At 37.6% G+C, this 26,503-nt stretch overlaps 1 protein-coding gene across 5 annotated transcripts in view; it reads right to left on the reverse strand.

Moving 5' to 3' along the window:
* Positions 1-26,503, reverse strand: part of kif1ab (kinesin family member 1Ab) — a 31,961-nt gene continuing 5,458 nt past the window's right edge. Inside the window, exons 3-48 of one of the 5 annotated variants that reach the window (XM_067364011.1) lie at positions 25,343-25,416; positions 25,014-25,193; positions 24,827-24,892; positions 24,569-24,747; positions 21,302-21,413; positions 20,976-21,053; positions 20,819-20,884; positions 20,706-20,723; positions 20,542-20,620; positions 20,329-20,407; positions 19,815-19,957; positions 19,575-19,613; positions 17,983-18,185; positions 17,807-17,886; positions 17,634-17,709; positions 17,476-17,555; positions 15,800-15,990; positions 15,521-15,701; positions 15,330-15,402; positions 15,134-15,227; positions 14,816-14,964; positions 14,534-14,712; positions 13,604-13,741; positions 11,063-11,181; positions 10,558-10,643; positions 9,489-9,624; positions 9,071-9,242; positions 8,632-8,722; positions 8,404-8,522; positions 8,269-8,324; positions 8,081-8,189; positions 7,887-7,953; positions 7,190-7,274; positions 6,911-7,016; positions 6,121-6,144; positions 5,866-5,980; positions 5,591-5,724; positions 5,346-5,407; positions 5,096-5,241; positions 4,805-4,990; positions 3,842-3,913; positions 3,417-3,535; positions 3,145-3,258; positions 2,522-2,714; positions 2,286-2,404; positions 1-888 (exon numbers count right to left, since the gene is read on the reverse strand). In XM_067364011.1, the coding sequence (XP_067220112.1) occupies positions 846-888; positions 2,286-2,404; positions 2,522-2,714; positions 3,145-3,258; positions 3,417-3,535; positions 3,842-3,913; positions 4,805-4,990; positions 5,096-5,241; positions 5,346-5,407; positions 5,591-5,724; positions 5,866-5,980; positions 6,121-6,144; positions 6,911-7,016; positions 7,190-7,274; positions 7,887-7,953; positions 8,081-8,189; positions 8,269-8,324; positions 8,404-8,522; positions 8,632-8,722; positions 9,071-9,242; positions 9,489-9,624; positions 10,558-10,643; positions 11,063-11,181; positions 13,604-13,741; positions 14,534-14,712; positions 14,816-14,964; positions 15,134-15,227; positions 15,330-15,402; positions 15,521-15,701; positions 15,800-15,990; positions 17,476-17,555; positions 17,634-17,709; positions 17,807-17,886; positions 17,983-18,185; positions 19,575-19,613; positions 19,815-19,957; positions 20,329-20,407; positions 20,542-20,620; positions 20,706-20,723; positions 20,819-20,884; positions 20,976-21,053; positions 21,302-21,413; positions 24,569-24,747; positions 24,827-24,892; positions 25,014-25,193; positions 25,343-25,416 (5,030 nt within the window). In that variant the 3' untranslated portion in view covers positions 1-845. Of the gene's footprint in view, positions 889-2,285; positions 2,405-2,521; positions 2,715-3,144; positions 3,259-3,416; positions 3,536-3,841; positions 3,914-4,804; positions 4,991-5,095; positions 5,242-5,345; positions 5,408-5,590; positions 5,725-5,865; positions 5,981-6,120; positions 6,145-6,910; positions 7,017-7,189; positions 7,275-7,886; positions 7,954-8,080; positions 8,190-8,268; positions 8,325-8,403; positions 8,523-8,631; positions 8,723-9,070; positions 9,243-9,488; positions 9,625-10,557; positions 10,644-11,062; positions 11,182-12,904; positions 13,226-13,603; positions 13,742-14,533; positions 14,713-14,815; positions 14,965-15,133; positions 15,228-15,329; positions 15,403-15,520; positions 15,702-15,799; positions 15,991-17,475; positions 17,556-17,633; positions 17,710-17,806; positions 17,887-17,982; positions 18,186-19,574; positions 19,614-19,814; positions 19,958-20,328; positions 20,408-20,541; positions 20,621-20,705; positions 20,724-20,818; positions 20,885-20,975; positions 21,054-21,301; positions 21,414-24,568; positions 24,748-24,826; positions 24,893-25,013; positions 25,194-25,342; positions 25,417-26,503 lie in introns of all 5 variants that reach the window. The other 4 variants (XM_067364013.1, XM_067364015.1, XM_067364012.1 and 1 more) reach the window with 4 other exon arrangements.

Genomic DNA, 26,503 nt, shown 5'->3' on the forward strand with positions numbered 1-26,503 from the left:
TGACAGAATTTTCATTTTTGGGTGAACCATCCCTTTAAAGAAGCTGATTCTCTTAGCAGCAGAGCTCTTGTGCAAATTAACCAAAATTAACCTAGTAAATAAAGCTAATTATCAAAAGTGCAAGGTGAATTTTTTTTTTTTTTTTTTTTTTTAAGAGTGACCTCTTAATAAATTATGTTTATAAAACATACAATGCTTAATAAATAAGTAAACGTAAAGATGTAATGTAAAAAAGACATTACAGATGAAAGTAAAACACAAACTCAACTTCTGTATGGTAGACGTTTTGTACTTTTCTGATGCTGATTTTTGTTGAAATAATTACTTCTTTTATTCTAAAATCCATCACAGCTCTATCTTCTATCATCCAATGCATAAAAGGCATCTCTTCGAAAAGCACGATGATCATGGCAGAATGATCAAAACCAAGAGGCAACTACTAAAGCCCAGGAAAAAGCACTTGACATCTACTCTGAAGCAGCACATACACAAACAGAGCATTGAGTCGCATTTACAAATGAACAAATGCCGTTAAGAGTAGGGCTGTGTCTGTGATGCTGTTTTGCCATTCTAGCTTTTAGCTATGTTAGCGGGAAGTGCTGAATATATTTCAATGTTGTAAATTTACACTAAATAGGGCCTGAAACACACATAAACACACACTCTGTGAAGCAAAGCCCTCAGTCTATGGTTGGCATGGACAGACCAGGGGGGAATGCTGGGACGGGCAGGCAAGAGGCAGCTGTGATGACATGGGGACAGGGCACTTATGATCACATGACCTAATTACATCACAAAGGCCTATTAGGCCTTTTTGTGGTTTGAGCCAGAGGAAAAAAATGGTTTCACATCCTCATCGGTCCTGATTTTCTTCTGGAAAGCTTAGACCTGTGGGTAGAGAGAGAGATTGGGAGAAATTCAGGGATATCACTGAACATGACCACTTACAGCATTGGTTCTCAACAGCTGAGCCGGAACCCAAAAATGGGTCGCACGTCTGTTTTCATACCAAAGACCTTGGGCCTTATCATACACCCAGCACAATGCGACAACGCCAGGCGTGATGCAAATGTTTATTAAAGATTATTATTGTGTACATAAAGATAAAAATGCCTACATGTCATAATGGATAGCCACTGCATATATCAGAATTACCTATTTGCAGTAATGACAAATGAAATTGGCTAATTATTTGAGCAATCGAAGCAATCCACACATGTATTTAAACTGACTCATTAAATTATGAGAAAAAAGTCGTTAAATTACGAGAACAAATTCGTTAAATTACGAATTTGTTCTCATAATTTAACGAATTTTTTCTCATAATTTAATGACTTTATTCTCAACATTTTATCTTGACTTTTTTCTCAAAATTTAATGACATTTTTCTCATAATTTAATTTGTTCTCATACTTTAACAACTTTTTTCTCGTAATTTAATGAGTTTATTCTCAACATTTTATCTCGACTTTTTTCTCGAAATTTAGCGACCTTTTTTCTCATAATTTAACGTATTTGTTCTCATAATCTAATGACTTTTTTCTCGTAATTTAATGAGTTTATTCTCAACATTTTATCTCGACTTTTTTCTCTGAATTTAACAACTTTAATCTCGAGATGATTTTATTTTTTTATTATTGCTTGGCCCTTATCCGCTTCCGTACTTTGGTAATTTTTAATATATATATATATATTATATATATATTATATATATATATTTATTTATTTATTTATAGATATTTTTTAAATATAGCTTTTAGTCATTGTAGTATTTAAACTTATTTGATTTCAGTTAGTTGCAAATAAAACATTTCACATTTTTATTAAAGTTTCTCAACTAATATTTATATTTTATTTTATTTGAAGCTTTATTTCAATTAATGAAAAAAAATTAGTTAACAATAACAACAAAGACAGGTTGTGACAAAAAAAAAACTATGCAAGGTGAAATAATAAATTAAATGAAAGAAAATAAAAGCGTGGCTAGTTTGTTGTAACCAGTTTGTTTTATGTGGTGAATTTCTAGCTTAATAGATGTAATAAAAAAAAAATACATTTAAATGGTTGCTTTAAGGGCATTTTTTTTTTTTTTTACTTTACATAGCAATCCAACACAATAATGAATTTGTTTATAATGTTCAATGTAAAATCTTAGTCCTAAAGCAAAACCAGTTGAGATGCACTGACTTCAAGTATTTAACAAAATTAAAGAGAGACCTTTATTGAATGAAGACTTTAATATGTGTAATTTGACGTGCTAAAGGAAATGAAATCACTTTGAATACCTGATAGTTCCTGCCAGCAGTGGGTTGAATGCGTACAACCAGTCATGCATCTCTTTGTCATTGCCTGCTTGGAGGAGAATGTTCCGGTGCTCAGTGCACACTGCAAAAGTGTTAGGAGCCTGAAAACAAAACATCACATGGGTTAACGAAATCAGTTAGACGGCTATTACTAGCTAACCACTTTACTAAGTAATCATGTGTATAATGTCATTGGACGAGGAGTAAACGGCTCTTACCCTCAGCATGGTCTGCTGATCTTCACTGTACTCCACCTGAGCAGAGGACAGGTTGATGACGGCTCTCTCCACACAGTCTCTCTCACTGCGGTACAGGTAGACATAAGGCCGCCGTACCACAATGTACCGCTTCACCCAGCCACTGGTGTGTGGCTCAAGAAAGTGTAGATAGCCTTTCTTTGACACAATGGGGCTGCAGTCATAGGAAAAATGATAACAGATACAGGTATATAATGAATTATTGCAGTGAATTATTATTATTACTCAGTACTTAAATGAATAATTACACTATAACATGGACACTGTTACAGTGTAACTGTTTTTGTCCTACTCTATATATTTGGTTTCTTTAACTACTATGTACTAACACATAAAATTCATCATTTGTAACAATGCACTTATTGTGTACATATGGGCATTTACATTGTACTTGTATTGTCTTAAATACCTACATGTAATTACAGCTATAATTAATTTATGTAATTACATCTATGATTGCACTATTGACCCTTACACCTTATTTTACATCTATAATTACACTGCCCCCCCCTCCCCTTCACACCCCCTTTAGATACACCAAAAAGTCTAGATAAATTTCTCAGACAGACTGTTTGTGGTGCTACCTGACACGAATCTCCTGGATGTTCGGGATGAAGGTGCAGCTCCTGGGTTTTCTCTCTATGGGGCTGAATGGGTCGAGATCAGGGCTAGAGGCACCAGAGTTAGCCTCAGCTCCTCTGTAAAATCACACAGAACAAGAAAGTCCTGTTAGAAATAAAGTATTTAAGGTGTTTTGAGACCAAACAGACAGTAATCTGATTCTGAACTGGTTTTAGCCATACTGTGATCATATTAGAAGGGGACTAGAAGGGTATTTTGTTGAAAATACACCGACCTGAGGTCTGGATTGCCATAGTGACTATCCACGAGTGACGGGCAGGTGGAGGAGGGTGTCAAAGTGCTTAGAGGTGAAGAAGAACCATCTCTTAAAAGGGATGCAGACATCTCTGACAGCTAATAAAGAAAAGAAAAAAAAGAGCACCACCAGATGATAAAGCGGGCAACACATTAAAGTGTCTCATACATCATATTCCAGAAAATGCCATGCTTACCCTTAAAGCATCTATTACACTAATCATGCTGCTCTACTCTAAACGAGTAAATGAGAGAAGTGAAGTGAACACAAATTCTTTAATGTCTTTTTAAATGCTAAATGAGACTTAGAAAGATATAGGAAGAGGGAGAGAGAGAGAGATCTGGTCTGCATGGGCGAGAAAATGAGGCAAGGTCTGTATGGACACTAGGGCAGTAAAGTCTCACCTTGCTCTCACTGAGACTGCTGCTCACCTGGCTGTACTGCCTGTTGAAGGTGTGCATGAGCAGTCGCACACACTGAAGAGAGAAATAAAGTAGAAAAAAAGGGAATGAAGTACATAAAGTAACAACAAAGGGTTTTAAAGGCACAATATGTAGTTTTTCGCCACTAGAGGTCGCCTATTCAAAACAACGGCATAGTGTGATGACGCCGAGATAGAGTGCGGAATCATGGGAGATGTCGTCTTCACCTCACAACCAGTCGAAAACGAATGTCCTGGTTAAAATTGCTTATTTCTCTGGATTTAAACATTCTTGGAAACATCTGGGATAATGCAAGTACACAAGTCAACAAAATATATAATACTGTTCTAGTGGTTTTTGGATATTTTAATCCAAAAATCTTACATATTGTGCCTTTATCATTTCAGAGTGTTTTTTTTTTTTTTTTTAGAATGAAGTACATTGCTAAAAAAAAAAAAAAATAGTTTTTTTATTAAGTATTACTACTCGAGAAGCAAAATTGTGTAAGAAAATAGGACTTATAAGACTCATCTTCAATTGGCAATTTTTTCAACATAAAATGTGCTTTGTTAATGGGATAGATAGATAGATAGATAGATAGATAGATAGATAGATAGATAGATAGATAGATAGATAGATAGATAGATAGATAGATAGATAGATAGATAGATAGATAGATAGATAGATAGATAGATAGATAGATAGATAGATAGATAGATAGATAGATAGATAGATAGATAGATAGATGTGCAATTTTGCTTCACAAGTAAATTTATTTTGTTTTAGGGATGACATTTTTACTTAAAATGTAGTAATTAAGGAAATTATTTATTTTTATATTTTTTTTATTTATATTTTATCCTTTTGTTTGATTTAGTCAAACTGAACTGGTGGGAATAGGCTATTAGTGTGACATTATGTGGATATGTAGCAGCAGGCATTCACCTTGGCAGCCAGCTCCCTCTGCCTCTCGTTGGGACTGTCCAGACCCAGACTGACTACTGGGCTGATCATGGGGCTGGAGGCCTTAGGGGAGTCCATCAGGTCTTTGCCACAGAAAGAGTCCTGTCCCAGCAGCAGGGATGCTTCTAGCTTCTCTCTCAGCAGAAGGTAATGCCTGGTCTTCTCCACCTGTAAACATACACACACCTCACAGTCATTTACTTGACTGAAAACAAAAGTCAGATTATAACCAAGATTAAAAGCCCTTAAACCATCAGATGGAGCATATTTTACCTCTTGTAGGAGGCTAAGTTTCTCTAGCTCCCACTGGTGGTCCAGTATGAGGCTGTCACTGCGGGGCCTCCAACCCGCAAGGTTCTCCTCTCCACGTACATACGCCACTGAGGTGTCCAGCACCCGTCTGCGCCTCCTTTGCATACCTGCAAAATCACGGTCAAAGCGGAACAACAAAATGAATCAAACAACTAAGTTAAATGTGTGATAAAATGAGGTTATTTGTCTGAATTTGGACACGATAACTTACCAGGACTTCCGATGTCAGCCAAATGGCAGAGGCTTAATTCATACACTCCAGTCACACGGTTACTGAGACACAAAAGAGAGTCATAGTGTTTAACAAAACATTTTTACTCTTCTACTGTGATGATAATTCAAGTTAAAAAATGTTTTCAGATATCAAGTCTTGAGCATTAAAGCTTCAAATGGTGCATTGGTTGACTCAAGATCAATTTACTTGACTGCAGAGAGAGGCCAGCAAACTTTCCTCACCTCTCAGAGGGCCTAAAGGCACCAGTGCTGAAAAGGTTTCGGATGGAGCGAGACGCAGGAAGTTTAGCGTCTCTGGAGTAGAACACCATGCAAAAGTCCTTAGTGATGACAGTGGGCTGAGTGCAGTTCTCCATCTAAACATTATAGCAAAAACATAGTGGAACTTCACATAATCAAGTAACAGGCATACATTTAAATTCACTATTAAAAAATATCCCACATTGATTAAATGTCATAATTTGATTGAACTTTATTGTCGAAAAAGTTTTTCTCACCTCAAGATAGGCGGAGAGGGTGATGTAAATTTTCTCTCCATATGGAGTGACACGGTTCAGCAGAAGGGAGTTGTGCATGGAGCTATCCCATGCTGCCTCAAAGCGGTAAAATGTCCTGAAAAGTAGTAAACAGCTTTGAGAATTATATCAGTGCTTATATTTTTTCTTTATTTGTACAAGTTTGAAGGCTTAAGGTGGGATACAATAAAAAAATATACTGTATACTGAAAAAAAAAAAAAAAAAAAAAAACATACCTATGGTCAATTCCCAATGACACTCTGACAGGAAGCAATAAACACCATGGAAACAATAAATTCCCATGTTAGTGAATTATAATTTTGTTATTCTTTAATTAATATTAACTTTCATCTAACATAAAATTTTATATTATATATATATATTAGGGCTGTCAAACGATTAATCGTGATTAATCGCATACAAAATAAAAGTTTGAGTTTGCATAATATATGTGTGAGTAATGTGTTTAAATAATATGTATATATAAATACACACAAATTAATGTATATATTTAAGAGAAATGTGTTATTTATGTACAAAAAAATGTATTTATATATAATATAAATTATATAAAAATATAAATAAATACATATACTTGTAAATATTTCTCAAATATATACATGGATGTGTTTGTATTTATATATACATATTAATTACACACAGTACACCCACATATATTAGGCAAGCTCAAACTTTTATTTTGTATGCGATTAATCGTGATTAATTGTTTGACAGCCCTAATATATATTTTATATACACACACCCACACAATTAAAATATTAAAATATAATTAATTTAAATACTTTGTGGTAATTACCACATCAAAGTTATGAATTGTTAGTGTTGTTAACACACATTCTAATCAGTAATAAGAATGATTGATTAACATACATTGTTTAGATACTTTGGTATTGCTAACATTGCTAATTCAATATGACACGATAGGCAGCAAAAACTGCTTTTAAAAGCATTTTGTTATTTAGAGGTACTGGAGGAAGTATCTTTCTTTACATATCAGTGGTGTACCTGTCATCATAAGATGGTCGTATGTAGCCTGAAGACAGGATGTTGAGGGACAGGATGTTGGGGTCGATGATAGTTTCATCTGCCTCGGGTGTGTTACGGATGCGCCCTAAAAAAGAACAGAACCGAAGCTGAGTCATCTGAAACTCTGCCTCAACATTCACCATAACATCACCATTGTCCCCAATGCCAGCTGGTGTTTAATGTGATAGAAGCCAGAAATTCTGATAAATGCTTTTTTAAGAGAGCAAAGAGAACTAAAAAATTTTAGCATTTTCTAACCTATGACGAGCTCTTTAACCTCCTTCCACTCAATGTCATTGCCGGTTTCATGGGCTATAGTGACTGTAATTCTCCTTTGGATGCCCTGCGGAAAAAGTGTCAAAGGTGAAAATCGCAAATCTCTCAATTCAATGTCAAACTATACTATTGTTCAAACCTTTGGGGTCTGTAAGATGTTTTTTTTTAAAGGATTCGACAAGGATGTATTAAACTGATCAGGAAAGACGTTATAATGTTATAAAACAAAATATTTATATTTCAAATAAATTCAGAATCTTGAAACAAGCTTATCACTGTTTCCACCAAAATATTAAGCAGCACGACAGTTTTCAACACTGATAATATGAAAAATTCCCCGAATAAGCATATTAAAATGATTTCTGAAGGATCATGTGACACTAGAAGACTGGAGTAAAGGCTGCTGAAAAGCTTTGCAATCACATGAATAAATTACATTTTAAAATATAATATTCAAATAGAAAACAGTTATTCTAAATTGTAATAATATTACAATATTATTATTTTTATATATTTTTGATCAAATAAATGCTAATTTTGATCAAATAAATGCAGCCTTGGTGAACATATGAGACTTATGAGAATCTTACGAAACCCAAACTTTTGAACAGTAGTTTAAGTAATATAGCATCTGTATTACCATTAGTTGTTAGGGACAGAAAGATGGATTCGTGTTTACCTGGTGCAACAGGAATGTACCATGGCAGGGCATTCCACCCCTGTGATCAACAACAGCTGGGATGTAGCTAAGAAAGTACACAAACAGGTTCAAGGGTTACATAACATATGAATAACCTACCATACATACAGACTTCAATGAGTAACTTACTAGGCACTGATATACCACAAGTCATGAGTTTATCAGATACTCACTCCCCGTTGGCCTCCAGCTCACAGATCTCAAAAAATGCCATAAGGTCATATTTGCAGTGACAGGGGCCAGCGGTGGAGCGTGCGAGCGTGCTCAGTTTTGTGGCAGGCACTGAGGGGAGACAGAGGCAGAGCTCAGACATGGACAGACCACAAGAAATGGCCAAGAAAGTGTCAAAATATCAACTCACCTGGCTTTGACAAAGGCATAACCCTAGGGAACTGCCTTCTTGTTGGACGTAATGAACTATAGGGAGATTTTATTTGACATTTTAGGTGACTAAAAATAAATAATAATAATAGTAATCTCAAAAAATGTTGCTCACCTAATCAAGTCCTTACAGAGAGGAGGGAAGGGCTGTTTTTGGTAATGGCCAAATACCTCAAAAACGATTGGCTGACTCTTGATGTATTCCACAAAAGACTTGGTGACCTCTACGGTTATCTGCAATAGTAGCAAACCGCACATAAATAATTTATGTTTGAATTATTTTTTAACATCTCAGATATGGTTGAATTACTTGATTAGCAAATGGCACAAAGGTTGTGATTACATTCTGTACATGGTAGAATCCCAGAGGAGGCCCTCGGCCGGTATTCTTTAATGGCTCAGTGGAAAATGCCTCGTCATGCCTGTGTATAAAGCTGGAAAAAAAAGACACAGGGTGGCTGAGACGAGATTGCATCAGATGTCTTACAAGCTTCTTGGATCAGTGTTTGCAGAAGCGTCAACCCCATTCAAACTGAGGGGGCACGTTATTTTCGAGTGGCTTTCAAAAAAAATATAGATTTGAAAATTAAGCAGCATGATAATTTAATTATTTATTTGTTTGTTTGTTTTTAAAAAGCATTTGTCTAAAACACTGTGGCAGAAACATGTGCATGTTGTGCATTAGTGTTTGCCTTTCAAACCCTAAAATATATTTTTTTTATTATGGAAAACCCTGATAAATCTATGAATGAACACAACTTACTTGGAATACATCTACTCACTTGAACTGACAGAAGATATCTGCATACTCAGCAGAGATGCTGGATGCCTGAAGTACCGTGACCCTGAAGGTGAAGTTACTGCCGATTTTTAAGTGCTGGAAGGATTTTTCCTGAGTCACATCAAGAGGACATTCCAGACCCTTGAGAGGACTGTTAGGAACATCAGGAGAGGCTAGATGGAGCAATGCATGAGAAAGCAGATCAGATTAGAATACAAACACTTGCTGACTCTTATTTAGTGTAAGTCACAATTTATATATATACCACTACTTTATCAGTGAATTATCACAGCATGATTATTGGGCATGTTATTTTGTGGCATGCATAAATTCATATGCATCATAATTATAATACGTTGTGCAAAACTGATATCTATCTCTAATCTTTTTTCATCAGTAACGCTTTTTTAACGAATTACCCGCACAGGTGTTATTGTTGACCTCATCAGCACTGAGCCCCATCTCTGAGTTTTGTCCTTCTCCTTCTACGATGCGCAGCTCTTCTTGAGATGTGTTTGAGTGAGACATCCCAGCGGTGCATGTTTCTGTCTGGAACTGAGCAGAGCAGAAAAACTTGATGGTTATTCTCTTGATGGGGTCTCATCTTCTATGAAAACAATTTAAAGTGTTAGTTCACCCAAAAATTAAAATAATGTCATTAATTACTCAGCCTCATGTCGTTCTACATCCGTAAGATCTTCGTTCATCTTCGGAACACAAATTAAGATATTGTTGATGAAATCCGATGGCTCGGTGAGGCCTCTATTGAGAGCAAAGCCATTCAAACTATCAAGGTCCATAAAGGTACTAAAAACATATTTGAAACAGTTCATGTGAGTTCAGTGGTTCTATTTTAATATTATAACGACAAGAATACTTTTTGTGCAAAAAAAAAAAAAAAAAAAATTCAACATTATCTATATGGGCCGATTTCAAAACACTGCTTCATGAAGCTTCTGAGCTTTATGAATCTTTTGTATCTGATTAGTGATTCGGATCACCTATCAAACGGCTAAACTGCTGAAATCACGTGACCTTGGCGTCCGATTCACTGATTCGATTCGTAAAGCTCTGAAGCGGTGTTTTGAAATCGGCCCATATAGATATTGTTGAAAAGTCGTTATTGTGTTTTTTTGGCACACAAAAAGTATTTTTGACGCTTTATAATATTAAGATAGAACCACTGAACTCACATGAACTGTTTCAAATATGTTTTTAGTACCTTGATGGACTTTGAAAGTCTTGGCTTTGCTCTCAATAGAGGCCTCACTGAGCCATGGGATTTCATCAACAATATCTTAATTTGTGTTCCGAAGATGAACGAAGGTCTTACGGCTGTAGAACGACATGAGGGTGAGTAATTAACGATATTATTTTCATTTTTGGGTGAACTAACACTTTAATGCCTGAAATTCCAAATCCCAACTCAACTATTAAGATAATAATTGTGAGAATGAACAGTTACATAAAATGAGTGACACAACCAACCTTCTCAAATTGTTGATCCTCAAATGAAATCTTAGCAGTTCCTGATTGTCTCACACCGGAGCCATAATCAGGAGCTTCTTCATCAGCTGTGAAAAGAAATAAAAGATTATGGTTGAACATTTCATGGCATCGCTAGTAGGGGGAAATTGAGTACAAGGGGGCCCAGAGTTTTTGGGGGGCTGATCTGTATCATTTTAATATTTATTCATATTTAATTTTAAAGATCATTTTGATGATATACAAAACATATCTAAACATAATCAGGACCAGAGGCAACAAATTGTGAAGAAAAACAAAAAAAACAAGCAAAACAAAATCCTGTATTAATACAACCCAAGGGAAATTAAATAAGAAAACACAATCGGTCTGAATACTGAGCCTTGTGGTACTCCTTTACTATTATAAAAAACAAAACAAAAACATGAACAATACTGATGAATCAATTTTATTTTCAGTCAGTTTAATTTCTGTTTGGAATCTGAAAGCATAATGAAGATGATCTTACCTGATATGGCTTGTACTGCTACTCGGAGAAAACCTTTGACCTCGCCTTTCTCACTTACAATGGCCACACGGTGCACTAATGGCACAGGGTACAGCAGATTACTCAGATACACAAACGCCCTATGCAAGAAAAAGGAGAGGATGATGGGAAAAAGGAGGAGAGCCAAAGAAAGAAGAGGGATTTGAGACAGTTGATGGGGTGAAAAAAAAGAAAAAAACAGGGTTAAAAATAATGGAAAAAAGAAATTTAAATGGGAAAAAATGTCAGTGAAAATCAACTCAGCCACACTGCCACTAGACAACACAACATCAGACACAAAAAAGCAACCAAACAAGAAGCTGCTCCAGCGAAAGCCAAAAAGTGACCTGTAAGTCTGCGGTTCATCTGTGAATACTCTATTATAGCCCCCATTCTCATAAAATAATACAGAACGTTGTGATAGCAAGGATTTTGGTCTCTATGGGGGTTGGTGAAGTGTTTCAAGAACATGCATATAGAGGAGAACTGCACCACAAGCTACTTTACGCTACAACTTTTGACTGATCAATTGTCTAAATTGTCAAGTCATACACACAGGCGAAGACTTGGAAATCACACATCTAGATTTTATTGATGTTTCAGTAACTGATTGAAGGATTAACTACAATTCAACATCACAATTGTGGGTCTAATATGAAATCCCTGAACAAGGCATTGTATCCAGTCAAGTTTGGTGACAGATTGGCCAAAAAATTCAGATCTGCCCTCTTGATCCCAATGTGTTGCTGGACGAAGCTTGACAGGCAGGGGTCAAGAGTGGCAGGAGGCGTGGCCAGAGGGGAGGAGTTTTCGACAAGATTGGTGAGGCGCAAATACAGAATGCTCAGATAAACAAAATATTTAGTGAGAAAATAAACTCCAATTTTGGCTTATTGAGCCAGATGCAAACTGGAAAGCAAAAAATTGAAATGACATTAACATACATGAATTTGACCCCCATCAACTTAAAAGGAAAATCAAAATCAACACACGTCACAAATCTTGTATGTTGCATGTGTGCAGGGAAGTGAGAGTGTGAGAGCCAATCAAAACCGTGATACAAATTTTAGCTCTGGCATGCCTGATTGAGACTGCTGTAGTCGAAACCAGCTCTTTCATCTTGAGCGCTGTAGTTTTTCAGACAAAACAATCTGCTGATTTATACCGATCACAGAAACAACAAAATTCTGCAGAGGATGCCAATTTCATTTCAGAAAAGAGCAGTCGAAAATGTATTACATTGCCATTCAGTGCTGTATCTTTCAAAGCAGGGCAGAATAGATGTGATTGGCATTAAAAACACTTGCATATTAATTTAATCCTGTAGAGACACCAATGTTCAAATGATTTCAAATGGCAAAAAGTTGGCCGTCGTAACAATAAACATCCATTAGGGATCTGTCACCAGTAGTCTACAATGATTTTCACAGGAGGTATCTTCACTTTGCTATTACTTTCGGTTCGGTTTCCTCTCATTCAGTTACTGAACACTTCAAATACCATTGAAATGGCTAATTCAACACTGTATGCAACCATATTAGATTATCAATGCATAGGAAAATGGTAAAAGGGCTGTTGTTTAAAACATGTGAGAGGCATTAAAAATTCCTTCAGATCAGGCCAACAGTTTCACACTTTCAAACTTGTATATTGTTGACATAATGGAGTCATTTTTAATTATTTAATCTTGGCAATAGATATTGTGACCCCTGCCGGTGCTGTTCATGTGTTTGACAGGAAGTTCTAGTAACAGACCCTGATATCTGTGTCTCAGTGTGAAAGAGCTAGTTTCCTCTGACAGCATGCTCCTGAAACCTCACCAACCTTCCCACTAAACTGAACAGAGGCCAGCGGTCGTAAAAGGGGTCCTGGCCATCGCTGACACCTGGGCAGTGCTCCCCCACACCATCCTCCTCCTCTCTCCCAAGCTCTGAGCCAGGGTCCTCCAAAAAGATCTCATCTTCCAGGTCCTCCAACTCCTCATCCTCCACCTCGACTTTCCCATAATGCCGCTCATCGGCAAGCTCGGTTATGTCAGAGTCAGAGTCGGGGTCGGAGAGGGTGGGGGAAAGGGTAAGGCCACTCATGCGCTCGGTCATGCACGTGTTGAGAATGGGAGTGCTGGTGCAGCCGGAGACACGGGAACTGGGTTAGTACAACACCACACGCGCACACGCTGTCGCACACGTGCACACACTCGCTCACATGTACAAGGCATTGTTATATGCCAGCATAAACCCAGTCATGAGCCTCCAAATCTGTGTTCGGCTAATGATCTAGTGTGTTTGGTAAGGAGTGTCCGAGCTTAGAAGTTTAGCATTTGGATTGTCTGAATATTGAAAAATCAGTGCAAATTTGCTCACTTGAACGAAGGCCGCACATAGCTTGCCATTCCACTCAAAAGTGAAGGAATAATGCAAATCATAGGCAGTTTCAGGTCATGTACAGTGGAAAAACCAGCATCCACTTGGCACTTTAGAATTGCACAGCATACAGTATGAGCTTGACTTATTGATTACTCACCGACCAACCAAGCGGAACCATGGAAAGCGGTCATAGAAGGGGTCACCACCGGACATCATATGATCACAGTCCTCGACTGCCGTGCTGGGCACCTCTGCTGCTCGGTCATACATTTCTCTCATCAAATCCAGTCTTTGTCTGCAGAGACAATAGTAATGCATCATACTCTGTAATGTTTATCTGCTATGTTCTCTTTATTTGCTGAATTTATAAGCATAAACCATCTGAAAGTTCTTTTAAACCCATTAGTTTTAGCCTATTAGCTTTGAGATCATCAATATGGTAGTGTAGCCCTAAAAGGTGAAATTAACTTTTAGTACCTATAAGCATTTAAAATGTACAATATTTCTTTTCTAGGAAAATATTCATGACACATTCTGCACATTTTTGTCTAATCAAATGCTTTTAGAATGAGTATGAACCTCATAGATCTTATTTGAGACCTTGAGTGTTTAGGATATTAACAAGCTAAAGGCCAGTCTTTATTCAATTGAAAAAATAAATAGTTATACACTATACACAAAAATAACTAATAAAGATTTTTAATATGACAATGCCTTTTTAATGCATAAGCAGATGATATATCATTTAATCAAAGCAGTATTTAGCTAGTGCAAATACAATGAGGGTTGCTAAACTCAAAGATGCACAAGAAATCAGTTTATTTACATAATCCGTCTGAACTAACCAATTCACTGAAATGGATCAGACTTCCCAATTCGATATCGATGAAGAAATTTTTTTCATGTTACACCACTTCTGATGTAAAAAGTAGCTCATTACTGGAAAAGCAACACCATTTTGAAAACAGCTGAGCTACATAGTTATTAGCAATGTCGCTGCTTTTAATTGGTCACTTACTCCTGATCCATAACTACAGGGCTAGACTCACTATTGTGGGCATATTATGTATGTTTAATCTCACTGCACCTGAGTTTGTCCAGGGTCCAGTAGTGTGTGGCACCATTTTTCTGGTCCTGAACCTCTACTGCTACAATGGTGCGAGGGAATAGCCTTTTCTCCCTGTCTTTGGCTATGCTGGGGGGGAGGAGGTCAGGGGGCAGTGGGGAGTACAGTGTGTCCGTTAACAGCACAAACTGAAACTGAACCTGCAGTGAAAAAGTGGGAAAAAATATCATATTTATTAAGTGGGACTGCAACTTATCTAAAAAAAAAAAAAAATTAGGCTGACCTAAAATGATTTCAATGTACCTTTTTCTTCAGCTCCACACTAATGGCATTAGCCTCCTTGAGGAAAATTGCATTTCCCCAGAGCAGGTCTCTGAGAGAGGTGAACTGATAGAATCGCCATTTCCGGAAAGCCCAGAGGGCCAGTTCCGTCTCCCGCTTCGTCCACGGCACTGCAGTATCAAAATATGACCCCATTTTAAATGAGATGTCTCAGAAACATCTTAACTTTTTATACATTTTTTAGTGATTGAGAACTTCATCTAGAATATGTTTTGAGTTTGCAAACATATTACTGTATTTGATATATCTCATACCCATGTCATTCAAACTGTTACCCACCTTCCTCTTCTGGTTCCTCCTCTTCTTCTGTAGTTTCTGGGTAATATCTGGAGTTGACCTGTCTCTGAAGAGCTTCCAGCTTACTTTCATAGTCCTAAACAAAAATAAATGTTAAATTTGGTTTAATTGCCAGCTTCTTCTTCTTTTTTTACCACTTATAGACTAATTAAGTTCTTACTAGTCTGAAATGGCTTACCAGTCTCTGCTGTTCCAGAAGGTTGCTTGCTTCTTCTCTCTCCTTGCGGTACTGGTCCTCCAGCTCCTGTAACCTGTAAATGATGTAAGCATCAGAAAAAAGCCACAAAAACTAGATATTGTAGCTGGTACTAATCAATAAAATGTAGGATTCATGCTGTTTTAGGACCACAGAAGTGACAGAAGTGCTACCTTTGCTCCATCTCTTGTTTCATGTCAATGCCTTGTTTCTCCAATAGCTCTCTCTGGGCAAAGGCCCAGTCCACCGGCTCCACAGGTGTTTCTGCACACGGGGTTCTCTCCCTCTCTTGCCGTGCTTGCTCTGGGTCATTGAAACGGAACACGTGGCTCTTGCCCATAATGATACGGTTACCTAAGATTACAGACGGGGTCACAATCTGGGTCTTAACAGGCACTAAAAATGTGTTCATCAGACTGAACCTGTTTTTAGCCTGGAAACTGACGAGCTACCTGATCTGAGAACAGTAGGCTCTGTCACTCTCTTGCCGTTAACGTAAGTCTCTGCTCCTTCACAGGGCTCCAGGACAACCGTACCCTCTCCTGAGGCATTTGTACTACTTGTAAATATACAGTGTTCATCTTTAATGAAATGGCCACTCAGGACAATGTCCTGTCGACTGCTGGCATCCTCACGGCCGACCCTGCAGAGGAAAATATGGAGGCCATGTGTCATGATAAAGGGAAACAGATACAGATAGAGAAATGCTGTGGGAAAATGCAAAATAGATATTGGAAAAAACTAAGATATTGATTAATACTCTTATAAAAATTCTATTATAATGATCTTTTAATATTAAACTAAATATTAATTTTTGATATTAGAAAATATAGGTAACACTTAACCATAATCATGTGGTAGTTAAGCATTGACACACCAGTAGTTAATGATTAACTGAACATATAGTAAAGTAATTTTGTGGTAGTTAAGCATGAAGACACAAGAAATTGTATTTAGTCGTACTGTATTACTGGCAACTTCTGGTGAATAAACTTGAACATCACTCATTTTATACTCATTTATCACACTTTATTACAAAATTTTAGCAATTTATTACTCAAAATTATAAAACCAACACTAATTAGACAATGATTCATATTGTTCAGTTTACTTCATATATGGTAAATCACAGAAATATAACATTAATCACTTCCTACACAAAAAAAATGTTTAAGTTGTAAATAATGGTTAAGAGGGGTGAGACTTTATTTCAATAGTCCACTTTAGACATTCTAACTATAAGTAACTTTGCAATTACATGCCAACTAACTATCATTAGAGTATTAGTAGACTTAATACTCTACTAATTAGCTTTTTAGTACTCTAATTAGAGTTAGTTGACATGTAGTGGCAAAGTTACTTATAGTTAGTAGAATGCAAAAGTGTAACCCTGAAAGGCCGCTCTACTGAATGTACTTTACTGTACATTCAGTTAACCATTAATTATTGGCTTATTTCTGGTTATTTATCCTTCAAATGTTTGATAATTTGTAAATAATGCTAATATGCCCTTAATATATGTTCAGTTAATCATCAACTAGCTGTGTGTTAATGCTTAACAGTTTAATTATGGACCCTTAAAATAAAGAGTTACAAAAATATTTTTATTAAAATTAGATTTTTTCCCTAAAAATTTAAAAAGAGCTTTTAATACTCTAAAATATAGTTATAAAAGGTTTGAAATTTGTGTTTAATGCCATGCCAGCTACCCTGACTATTTTCATGGCGAGTAACAAGTTAAAAAAAAAACTTAACATTAGTTCACATTAACTTTAGTAAATGTATTAACATACACAATTAGCATCATATTTTACAGTATTTATTAACCTTTGTTAATGTTAGTTAAAAAAATGTTCATGTTAATTCACAGTGCATTCATTCATTTTAACATACAAATTTTGATTTCAAAAATGTATTTGTAAATGTTGAGATTAACATCAACTGATATTAATAAGTGTTATAGAAGTGTTGATCATTGTTAGTTCATGTTCACAACCAGTGTTAACAAATGAAACCTTATTATAAGGTGTTACTGAATTTTTTTTGTTTATATATCTGTCCACAGACACTGTGCAATGTCTTTGCAGACCCCCAGTGGTCAATGGACATAAATAAACAACATTCTTACTTGGTGATTCCATCTTTAATGTAGTACAGTAAGCACTCAGACATCAGTGGATCTTCATTGAGGTTAACCAGGTGTGGAGTCTGAAACATTAAGAAGTGCTGGTTGAAGCATGTGACTTGACTTGCTTCCTTTTAGAATACACTAAACGATCCTCTAACCTTCTTTGGTGAAAAGACTCCAACGGTTCCTCCATCTTCCCTCATCGCCACGCCCATTTCAGCTAAAAGTGCCTCCCTTAATGACAATAGATGTTTTTTTTCACAAATGAACTAAGAAACTTGAATAATTTCAGACACATTTCAAGATAAAAGCCCTGCCAGGGGCCTCCAACCTTTCCATTCGAATGGCCTCAGTGCGGCGAAGCTTCTCTTCCCAAGTTTCATTGAGTTCTGCGATTATCTTCTCAGTTTCCTAGTTGGAAAAGAGGTCGACGTTAAAAAGATCAGCACTGGCCCTTATCAATTTATCAAATCATCCATCCAGCCATCCCATCATCTTCTCGCTCACCTTCAGCCTCTCAATGGCTTCCTCGCTTCCCGGGCTGAACATGATCCGGTCATGCAGGCTGCTGATGGAGCCAGCTCGGCTGGACAGGGCAGAGAGTGAGGGGGAGGGGCTCATCCCTGTCATGGCATTGGTCACTGTGGAGAAATCACCCCTTTGATTGATAGCCTGGATGCTATTGATATTAGTCTTGTAACTGGACAAGTCTGGGCAACAAGTGGGAACGACAGGTCGGAGAGTCAAAGGAGAAATTTGTGGTAAGAGAAAAAGGAAAACCATGGAAACAGAAAAGAAGGGGGAGGAGGAAGAGTAAAAAGTGTCAAACATAAAGCTCAACAGCTAATCAAACAGGTTATAAAGCTGCAGGGCGCAGGGCAGACGGCATCAATTTGAGGACTTTTGACACTGTTGTGTGTGTGTGTGTGTGGGTGTTTTTAAGTAACTCAGAATATCAAAAACATGATTATTAATTGATTTTCCTCTCATGCCTCAAATTCATTGTACCATGCTTGAGATAATGAGCATGGAGATGGACTGAACACTCAATATAATACTGATCTGTGACTGCACAGACCACATGGATGACTACATGCCTGTGCTTTACATAAGAGGCAAATTCCAAGCAAAAGTCTAGAGCGCCTCTGGACCATCAGAGCAGCAGTGTACAATTGAGTCAGAATAATACGTTTAATTTAAACTGATTAAATGAATCCACACAGCACAGACTTTGGTGGTCCAGAGATTCCTGCTTTGGTTATCGCAGGGGTCGGCAACAATACAAATGGTCAATATTGGCAGACACATGAAAAGGACAGAGGATTTATGATTGTAATATTATTTAGTTGTTTATGTTGAAGTCAGAGTCCAAAATTAATACTCGTCAAGCAGCAAATATGAGTAAAAAATAATCTTTGGAGAGTAAATGTTGTATGATCTGAATCTGAATGGCAAAACAAAATAATATTTCAATATTAAATAATAAACTCATTGATACATGATGTGTGCAATTCAAATTAAAGGCATGCTAATTTCATTAAATGTATCCAAAACTCTAAATGGCAACACATATGTGAGATATTAATCATATTAAAGGTTCACTCAAAAATAAAAATCTGTTGTTTACTCATCCTCATGTCACTCCAAACCTTTATGATTTTCTTTCTTCTATGGAGCACAAAGTGAGATAATTTGTTGGAAACAAATCAACATTGGACCCCATTGACTTCCACTGGGAAAAAATTAATTTCTCAAAATATCTTCTTTTATGTTCAGCAGAAGAAAGTAAGTCATATGGGTTTGGAATGACATGAGGGTGAACAGATAATGAAATCAAATAGTGATCAAATAGTGCAAACCAAAAACTGACCCGTGCAACCCTAATAAATGTCTATCCTATGAGCTGCACAGTCCAGTTCACAGTGCTGTATGGGTGACACACTTTGGCACTGCTTTGTTTATTTTTGCTCTCAAAAAAATATGGTTTTATTACAAAAAAAAAAAAAAAAAAACTGGATTTCATGTAAAAAAGAAAAAAAAAGTTGCCGACCCCTGGGTTATTGTAAGCTGTGAAGCATTTAGAGTGCCAAAATACACACATTTGAGAGCAGATATCCCAGGAGCTTGTGCCCGATATGCTGAGAGAAACAGAGAGAGAAGACAAATCCTTCAGACACATTCCTAGAGCTTTCTGACCCTCAGGTTTCTGATCATGTATTTGTAGAGAATGTTTGCTTTACTAGGATCATTGTCTTGTCAGCATTTGCATTTGAGATTAAATTTTAAGTTGAGTGAAATGTTGTAACTCCTCAGTTAGAAATATATCACAAATGACTCACTCTCAATGATGTCTCCAAGACCCTGAGCATAGAGCAGATCCTTCAGACGAGCCACCTCGTCCTTCAACTCACGCACCAGGCGGTTGTTGGGGTCTTCATTGATGACGGCGTTGCAACGGATCTGCTTGGCTCGGTCAGCATACCTGTGACAGTGATATTGCTATTAACTTCAAAACAGCATCAGAATTGTTCAGTATTCAGAATCAACTGCTAAGGCATCAAATAACATACTGTAAAAAAATTCTTTATACTAATCACAACTGAACACCTACATCAGCCCAGAAGAATGGCTTTTTAGACCGAAAAACACTCAACACTCAGTTAAACTTCTCTTTTTGCCTTTCACAAACAAAAGTAATTTGAGTTTGGAACATGATGGTGGTGATCATTGTTTTCTATAAAGTGCAACACATGCATATCTTTTAACATACCAAAAAAAGTGTGTATTAATTCATGACCCTAGGTTATTAGTCTAATATTCAGTAATGCCTTTATGGCATCATGAGGTTCTTACCTGAGTGTGCTGAGAGTCTCATCGTAGTTAATATCAGCAGGGCTTAGAGCTGCTACCATGGCAGTGCGTGAGTTACCTCCTGAAAAATGAAAAACATTTTGACCTTCAGAAATGTTTTTGGACCATGCAACAGTTAAACCGACCATGTTGACTGCAATATGAAATGCTGATTATTGTTGAGAAGGTGTGTGCAAGGTGCCTTAAGCCTCGTACCTAGGTTTTCCCTCAGCAGCCATGTCAGAACTGAATCTCTGTATGGAATAAAGCTCTCAACTTTCTTCTTCTTCTTGTTCTGTAGGGAGAACAGAAGCCATGTCAACTGTCAAAGCTACAGCCATAATGATTGATTTTTAAAGAAAGATTAAACCGATCCTTACCTTGTTTGGTGCAGAGTCCTACAAAACAATAAAAGAAAATATTTTTTAAATGTTTACTGATTTTCATTTTTTTTTTAAGAACATTCCTATTTAAATTGAAAAAAAAATCTTACCATCTCGGCCAACGCAGAGATAACTTTGCCCAGTGTTGTTAAAGATTTGTTGATATTGGCTCCTTCCTAGAAAAGGGACAAAGCATGCTCATTTAATGGATGCACTCATCTGAAATGACACATTTCATCAAAATCTGTTGAACTCAAAGTGACCCACCTTGAGTCTAGTGCCTTTGGCTCCAGTAGAATCAGCACGCTCACTCCCTGCCAAGTCGACCAAGCTGATTTTGCTGACCTGTTTGGAAACAGAAATGTTGTGTCTCAGAACGGTAAAGCGCTCTAATGCACATACCAGCAACTTCAACAACTGACAAACTGCCAACATCCATCAGTTATGTTCGAACTGCAGAGTGTCTACTCACCTACTTTTGCATTCTAGTCCATTTCTAAACAGGCAGTCAGACTTTCACATACAGAACAATGCTAAAAACACTGCCATACATGGAGGCTAGGTGGAAAAGGCTGAAGGAGAGGATGCGGTACCTTTTCAGATGTGTTCTCTGTCTCACCATCATGTCGTTTCTGTGTGAAGATGATGTTGAATACAGCATGGGAGCGGCTGCTGGTCTCATTCATGTTGGTGGCCGCCACAGTCCTGAGAACAAACAGCATGATAAGCAAAAGTTATGCAGTGGCGAAATGATTTTTTCAATTTCAGTACCAAACTTAAATACATTCTCTTGCCAAAAAGTAAGGATTTATACTTCTTTTTAGATAAACTTCCTGAGGAGTCATGAGCGAGGATAGTACATCCTTCTCTCGTATCCTAAGGGGGTGAAGCTGGAACGCGAGGAAAGGAAATGAGAATGCACAAATAAGAAATGAGAAGCACCCATAAAAAGCCAACACTTTGCGAAGTCTTACCTGCCATACTTAGCATTCTTTCCATTGCCATTATGACTGCTTCTTGTCATGACCTTTTGCCTGTTTCTTGGATATCACGTTTATTGTATTGCTGTTTTTGGTTGCATCTTTGGACTGTCTATTTTTTTCACTGAACCTAGCCTATATCTTTGACCATCTCTTTGCCTGTTGATTTGTTTTTATTGCTTCAATAAAACTTAAGCAAAGGGATTCAAAACCAAAACAAAGCCGGAGTCCATTACAGAATACTTCACCGGAAATGAATCCAGCAGAGGTATCACAGCTCCAGGCAGCCTACACATACCAGAGAGGGTTACTACAGGAGTTAAGGCCAACTCTTCAGCCAACAAACATTTAACCCAGTACATTCAATCACTTCTGCCAACTAGAGCTGAACCGGCCAGGTTTGCACTACCAGATAAATTTAATGGCTCTGCTGAAAATTGCTGATTTTTATGTTCATTTATGATAACTTCGAAGTGCCTTCAACCTTAATCGAATCAGAGAAGGGGATGAATGGAAGACTGCCTTCCTCACCACTATGGGGCACTATAAATACCAAATTATGCCATATGGTCTGGTCAATATATATAAGTACAAAATATGAGTTCCATAGCACGAGCACTACATTCTTGAGATACATCATCAGTCATCACGGTGTGGAGATGGACTTATCTAGTCAAAGCAGTCATCGAATAGCCACAGCCTACCACTATCAAAAATCTTCAATGATTTCTTGATTTTGCAAAGCTCTACAGAAGATTTATTAGGAATTACAGCATCATTGCAGCCCCTCTAACATCACTACTCAAGGACAAACCCAAGAAACTTTAATGGAATTAATATGCTAACACTGTTTTTAACACCCTTAAAACCAGCTTCACTACTGCACCAATCGTCAAGCATACTGAGTCTGACCCAAGATTACCCTTCACCACTGAAGTAGATGCTTCCAACAGTGGAATTGGGGCTGTTCTCTCTCAAATACATGGCACAACAGGCTGGTGGGCAGGAAGTACACATGTATGAATGTACACATGTGCCTTCTATTCTAGAAAACTCATGGCTGCTAAAAGAAATTACGACGTGGGTAACAAGGAACTACTTTCTATGAAAGCAGAAATGGAGGAATGGAGACACTGGCTAGAGGTAGCGGAACATCCATTTCAAATTATTACCGACCATAAGAACTTGGAATATGTCAAGAGTGCTAAGAGACTCAATCCACAACAAGCCCGTTGGTCTCTGTCCTTCACCAGATTCCAATTCACAGTTACCTACGGTCTTGGAAGTAAGAACAGTAAAGCAGAAGGTATGACCTTATATCTCTCCAAAATAACCAAGATTCCACTCTCCCCTCATCAGTGGTTGTAGCCCCCATTCACTGGGACATCATGGAAGAGTTTCAATGGGCACAACAAACAGATCCTCCTCTACCTTCCTGCCCACCAACCATGCAGTACATCCAACATATCCTAAAACAAAGTGTGATCCAATGGGTACATACTTCTCTTAGCACTGGACATCCAGGTATTCAACAAACCATTGCCTTAATACCCAAATCATTCTAGTGGTCAGACTTAACTAAAGATGTTACCTCATACAGTATGTCAAGTCTTGTCTTGTATGTGCTCAGTCAAAAACCCCAGAGGTACTACCTTCTGGACTCCTAAAACCCCTACCCATTCCTCAGAGGCCCAGGTCCCATCTATCAGTAGACTTTGTCACAGATCAAATTTTACCACAATTCTAGTAATCAATGACCGTTTTTCTAAAGCTTGTCATCTTGATCCACTGAAAGGTCTTCCCACTGCCATAGAAAAAGACACTGCCTTGTTCTATCATGAGTTCCGGGTATATGGATTACCAGAGGACATTGTCATGGACTGGGGTCCGGGTATCAAGGATATAGCAGGAATTTTGCAAACAGTTGGACATTATTGTCACTTTAACCTCAGGCTACCACCCACAGGCTAATGGACAAGTGGAGAGATTGAACCAGGAGATCGGACATTACCACAGGGCATACAGTAGTCATGAACAACAGAAGTGGAGTCAATTTCTTCCATGGGCTGAATATGCCCAAAATTCACCAATTCAATCATCTACAGGACTCACCCCCTTTCAATGTGTGCTGGGTTATCAACCTCCTCTGTCGTAGATGGTTCACCAAACGAAGGGAGCAGAGGCAATGGATGACTGGACTAGAAGTAGTGAACGGGTGTAGGACAGCGCTCATGTGAGGCTTCAACGTGTCAATGTTTGGTTGCAAAGAATCCAGCCGGACCACCGGAGGTGTCCCCACCCCAAGTACCAGCCAGACCAGAACGTCTGACTTTCCACCCAGCATCTGGCCCTGAAACCATGGAACCTGAACCTCCACCACCCTTGGAGATTGATGGAGCACCAACATACTTGGTAAAGGAAGAAGAGGGGGCCAGATGCAATATTTGGTGGACTGGGAGGGTTACAGACCAGAGGAGAGATCCTGGGTAGCTGCTAAGGACATTCTAGATCCCTCCCTTATCCACAATTTCCACCAAGCTCACCCTGACCACCCAGACCAAGGGAGTACCCCAGTTGAAGAATGGGGGGGGGGGGGGTCTGTAACATCTGCTCACTTGATGCTAAAAATTTGAAGTAATGTTATGATGCTGAAAATTCAGCTTTGCCACCACAGGAATAAATTACATTTTTAATATATATATATCAAAAGAAAGCAGTTATTTTAAATTGCAATAATATTTCACAATATTACTGTTATAACTGTATTTTTTATCAAATAAATGCAGTCTTGGTGAGCATATGAGACTTCTTTCAAAAACATTAAAAACTAGCAGCAGTGTAATTCAGAGATGCCCAATAAAAAATACTTAAATTTGTCACCTGGCTTTATTTCCAGAGTCCATCAGGTCCTGAATGTCATTGTAGGAAGTAACAGCCAGTTTTGATAGGTCCTCTACGTATGGCCCCATCAGAGGATGCTCTCGCACACGCAGATTCCCTTTGTTCTTTGGGTTCAGAAGGTCACGTACACGCTCACAGTAGATCTCCATGTAACTTACCTGAAAAAAAACAGAACCATTTTCTCTTGCTATACAGTTTCAATGGTAAGAATACAATTAATGATGGTGATGCTCTTACCTCGACCGAGTATGACATGTTGTTGTCATTATTGTCACTGATCTTGGTAAACAGGTCCTCACATAGCTGTCACAGAGAGATTTATCATTAAGAATGTGTTTCTGCAAACATGGCAGCATCTAAGCTATTTGCTACAATATCAAAGACAACAATGATGTCAATAACAGATGGTATTGTAGTATACTACCAGTGGGATGATGCCTTCTTGGTCCTTTTCTTGCTTGCCCATCATGGTATATGACTTTCCAGCCCCAGTTTGCCCATAGGCAAAGATACAGACGTTATATCCCTCAAAGGCATGCAGAAGCATTTCCTCCCCTATGTCTTTATAAACCTGCTTTTGGCATGCATAGTTCACATCTTCTGGCTGTTGAAGACAGAAACACACAGAGCACCAAAGAAAATCATCCTAAATGTCTCAAGAACATCTATCATCATGATCATAGTAGAATTAAAAATAGCAGCAGTGAGTTGCATAAGATTCAGATTCACCAAATAATGTGTCAAGAAACTCACCGTTGTATGTGACCAATAGGAATAATCAAAGTTGAAGCTCTTGTTCTCTTTTGGCTGTTTTGGATTTATAATTGCTAGAAAGCAAACAGAACATGTCTATGAGAATAAATCTACAATCTAATGGACAAAACAACAAACTACCATACATTAAACTATTTCCCCATTTTCATTTCATTTCATTCATGATCAGACCTGAAATCTCATATGGCAAAAGATGGTACTAAAAATCTTATAACAAGGATAGAAGAACTTCCCTATTCCTGTAAATATATTTATACACTACTGTTCAAAAGTTTGGAGTCGGTAAGATTTTATTTATTTTTTTTAAGAAATAATACTTTTTTTAGCAGGTCCGCATTAATTTGATCAAAGTGACAATAAAGACATAATGCATTTCTGTTAAAAATAAATGCTGCTTTTTAAAATTTTTATTCATCAAAGAATTCTTGGGGGGAAAATAACAGTTTCAACAAAAATGTTAACTGTTTTTAACACTGATAATAATAACAAATGTTTCTTGAACAGCAAATCAGCATATTAGAAACATTTCTGAAGGATCATGTGACAATGAAGACTGGAGTAACGAAAATCCAGCTTTGACATCACAGCAATAAATTACATTTTAAAATATATTCCAAGAGTAAATAGTTATTTTAGATTGTAATAACATTTCACAATATTACTGTTTTTACTGTATTTTTGATCAAATAAATGCAGCCTGGGTGAGAATAACAGACAAAAATAATAAAAATCAATCAATATCTCGATGTAGTCATCATAACAACATACTGGTAATATACTCTATAAGGTCACATATGCATAATTTAGGCATGTTTCAAGACAGATGAGTCTAAGGAAGCGTGAATCATGCCGTCCCTTGGGTTCTGGGAATGAGGTCATGAACCTCCCTGCATCCTCTCACCAGCACAAAGCCATGCAGTGTGTCTGACCTCACACTCTGCATCAGCTGACTCTGTTTTCCCACTCACACTGCAGGCAGAACAACAGGACGGTTTACAGTTTTTGGAGCTGCTCTAGAAACAGGGGCTGGAAATGCCACAGAATTGGCCTGAAATGGACACTGTTCCTGAACATTTACAGCCAGGAACCAAAGCTTTTTGCTACATGGATTAGGAAAATCTAACAGAGACAAATATTTCT

Source organism: Chanodichthys erythropterus, chromosome 16, assembly GCF_024489055.1.
Source record: "Chanodichthys erythropterus isolate Z2021 chromosome 16, ASM2448905v1, whole genome shotgun sequence".
Taxonomy (NCBI): Eukaryota; Metazoa; Chordata; class Actinopteri; order Cypriniformes; family Xenocyprididae; genus Chanodichthys; species Chanodichthys erythropterus.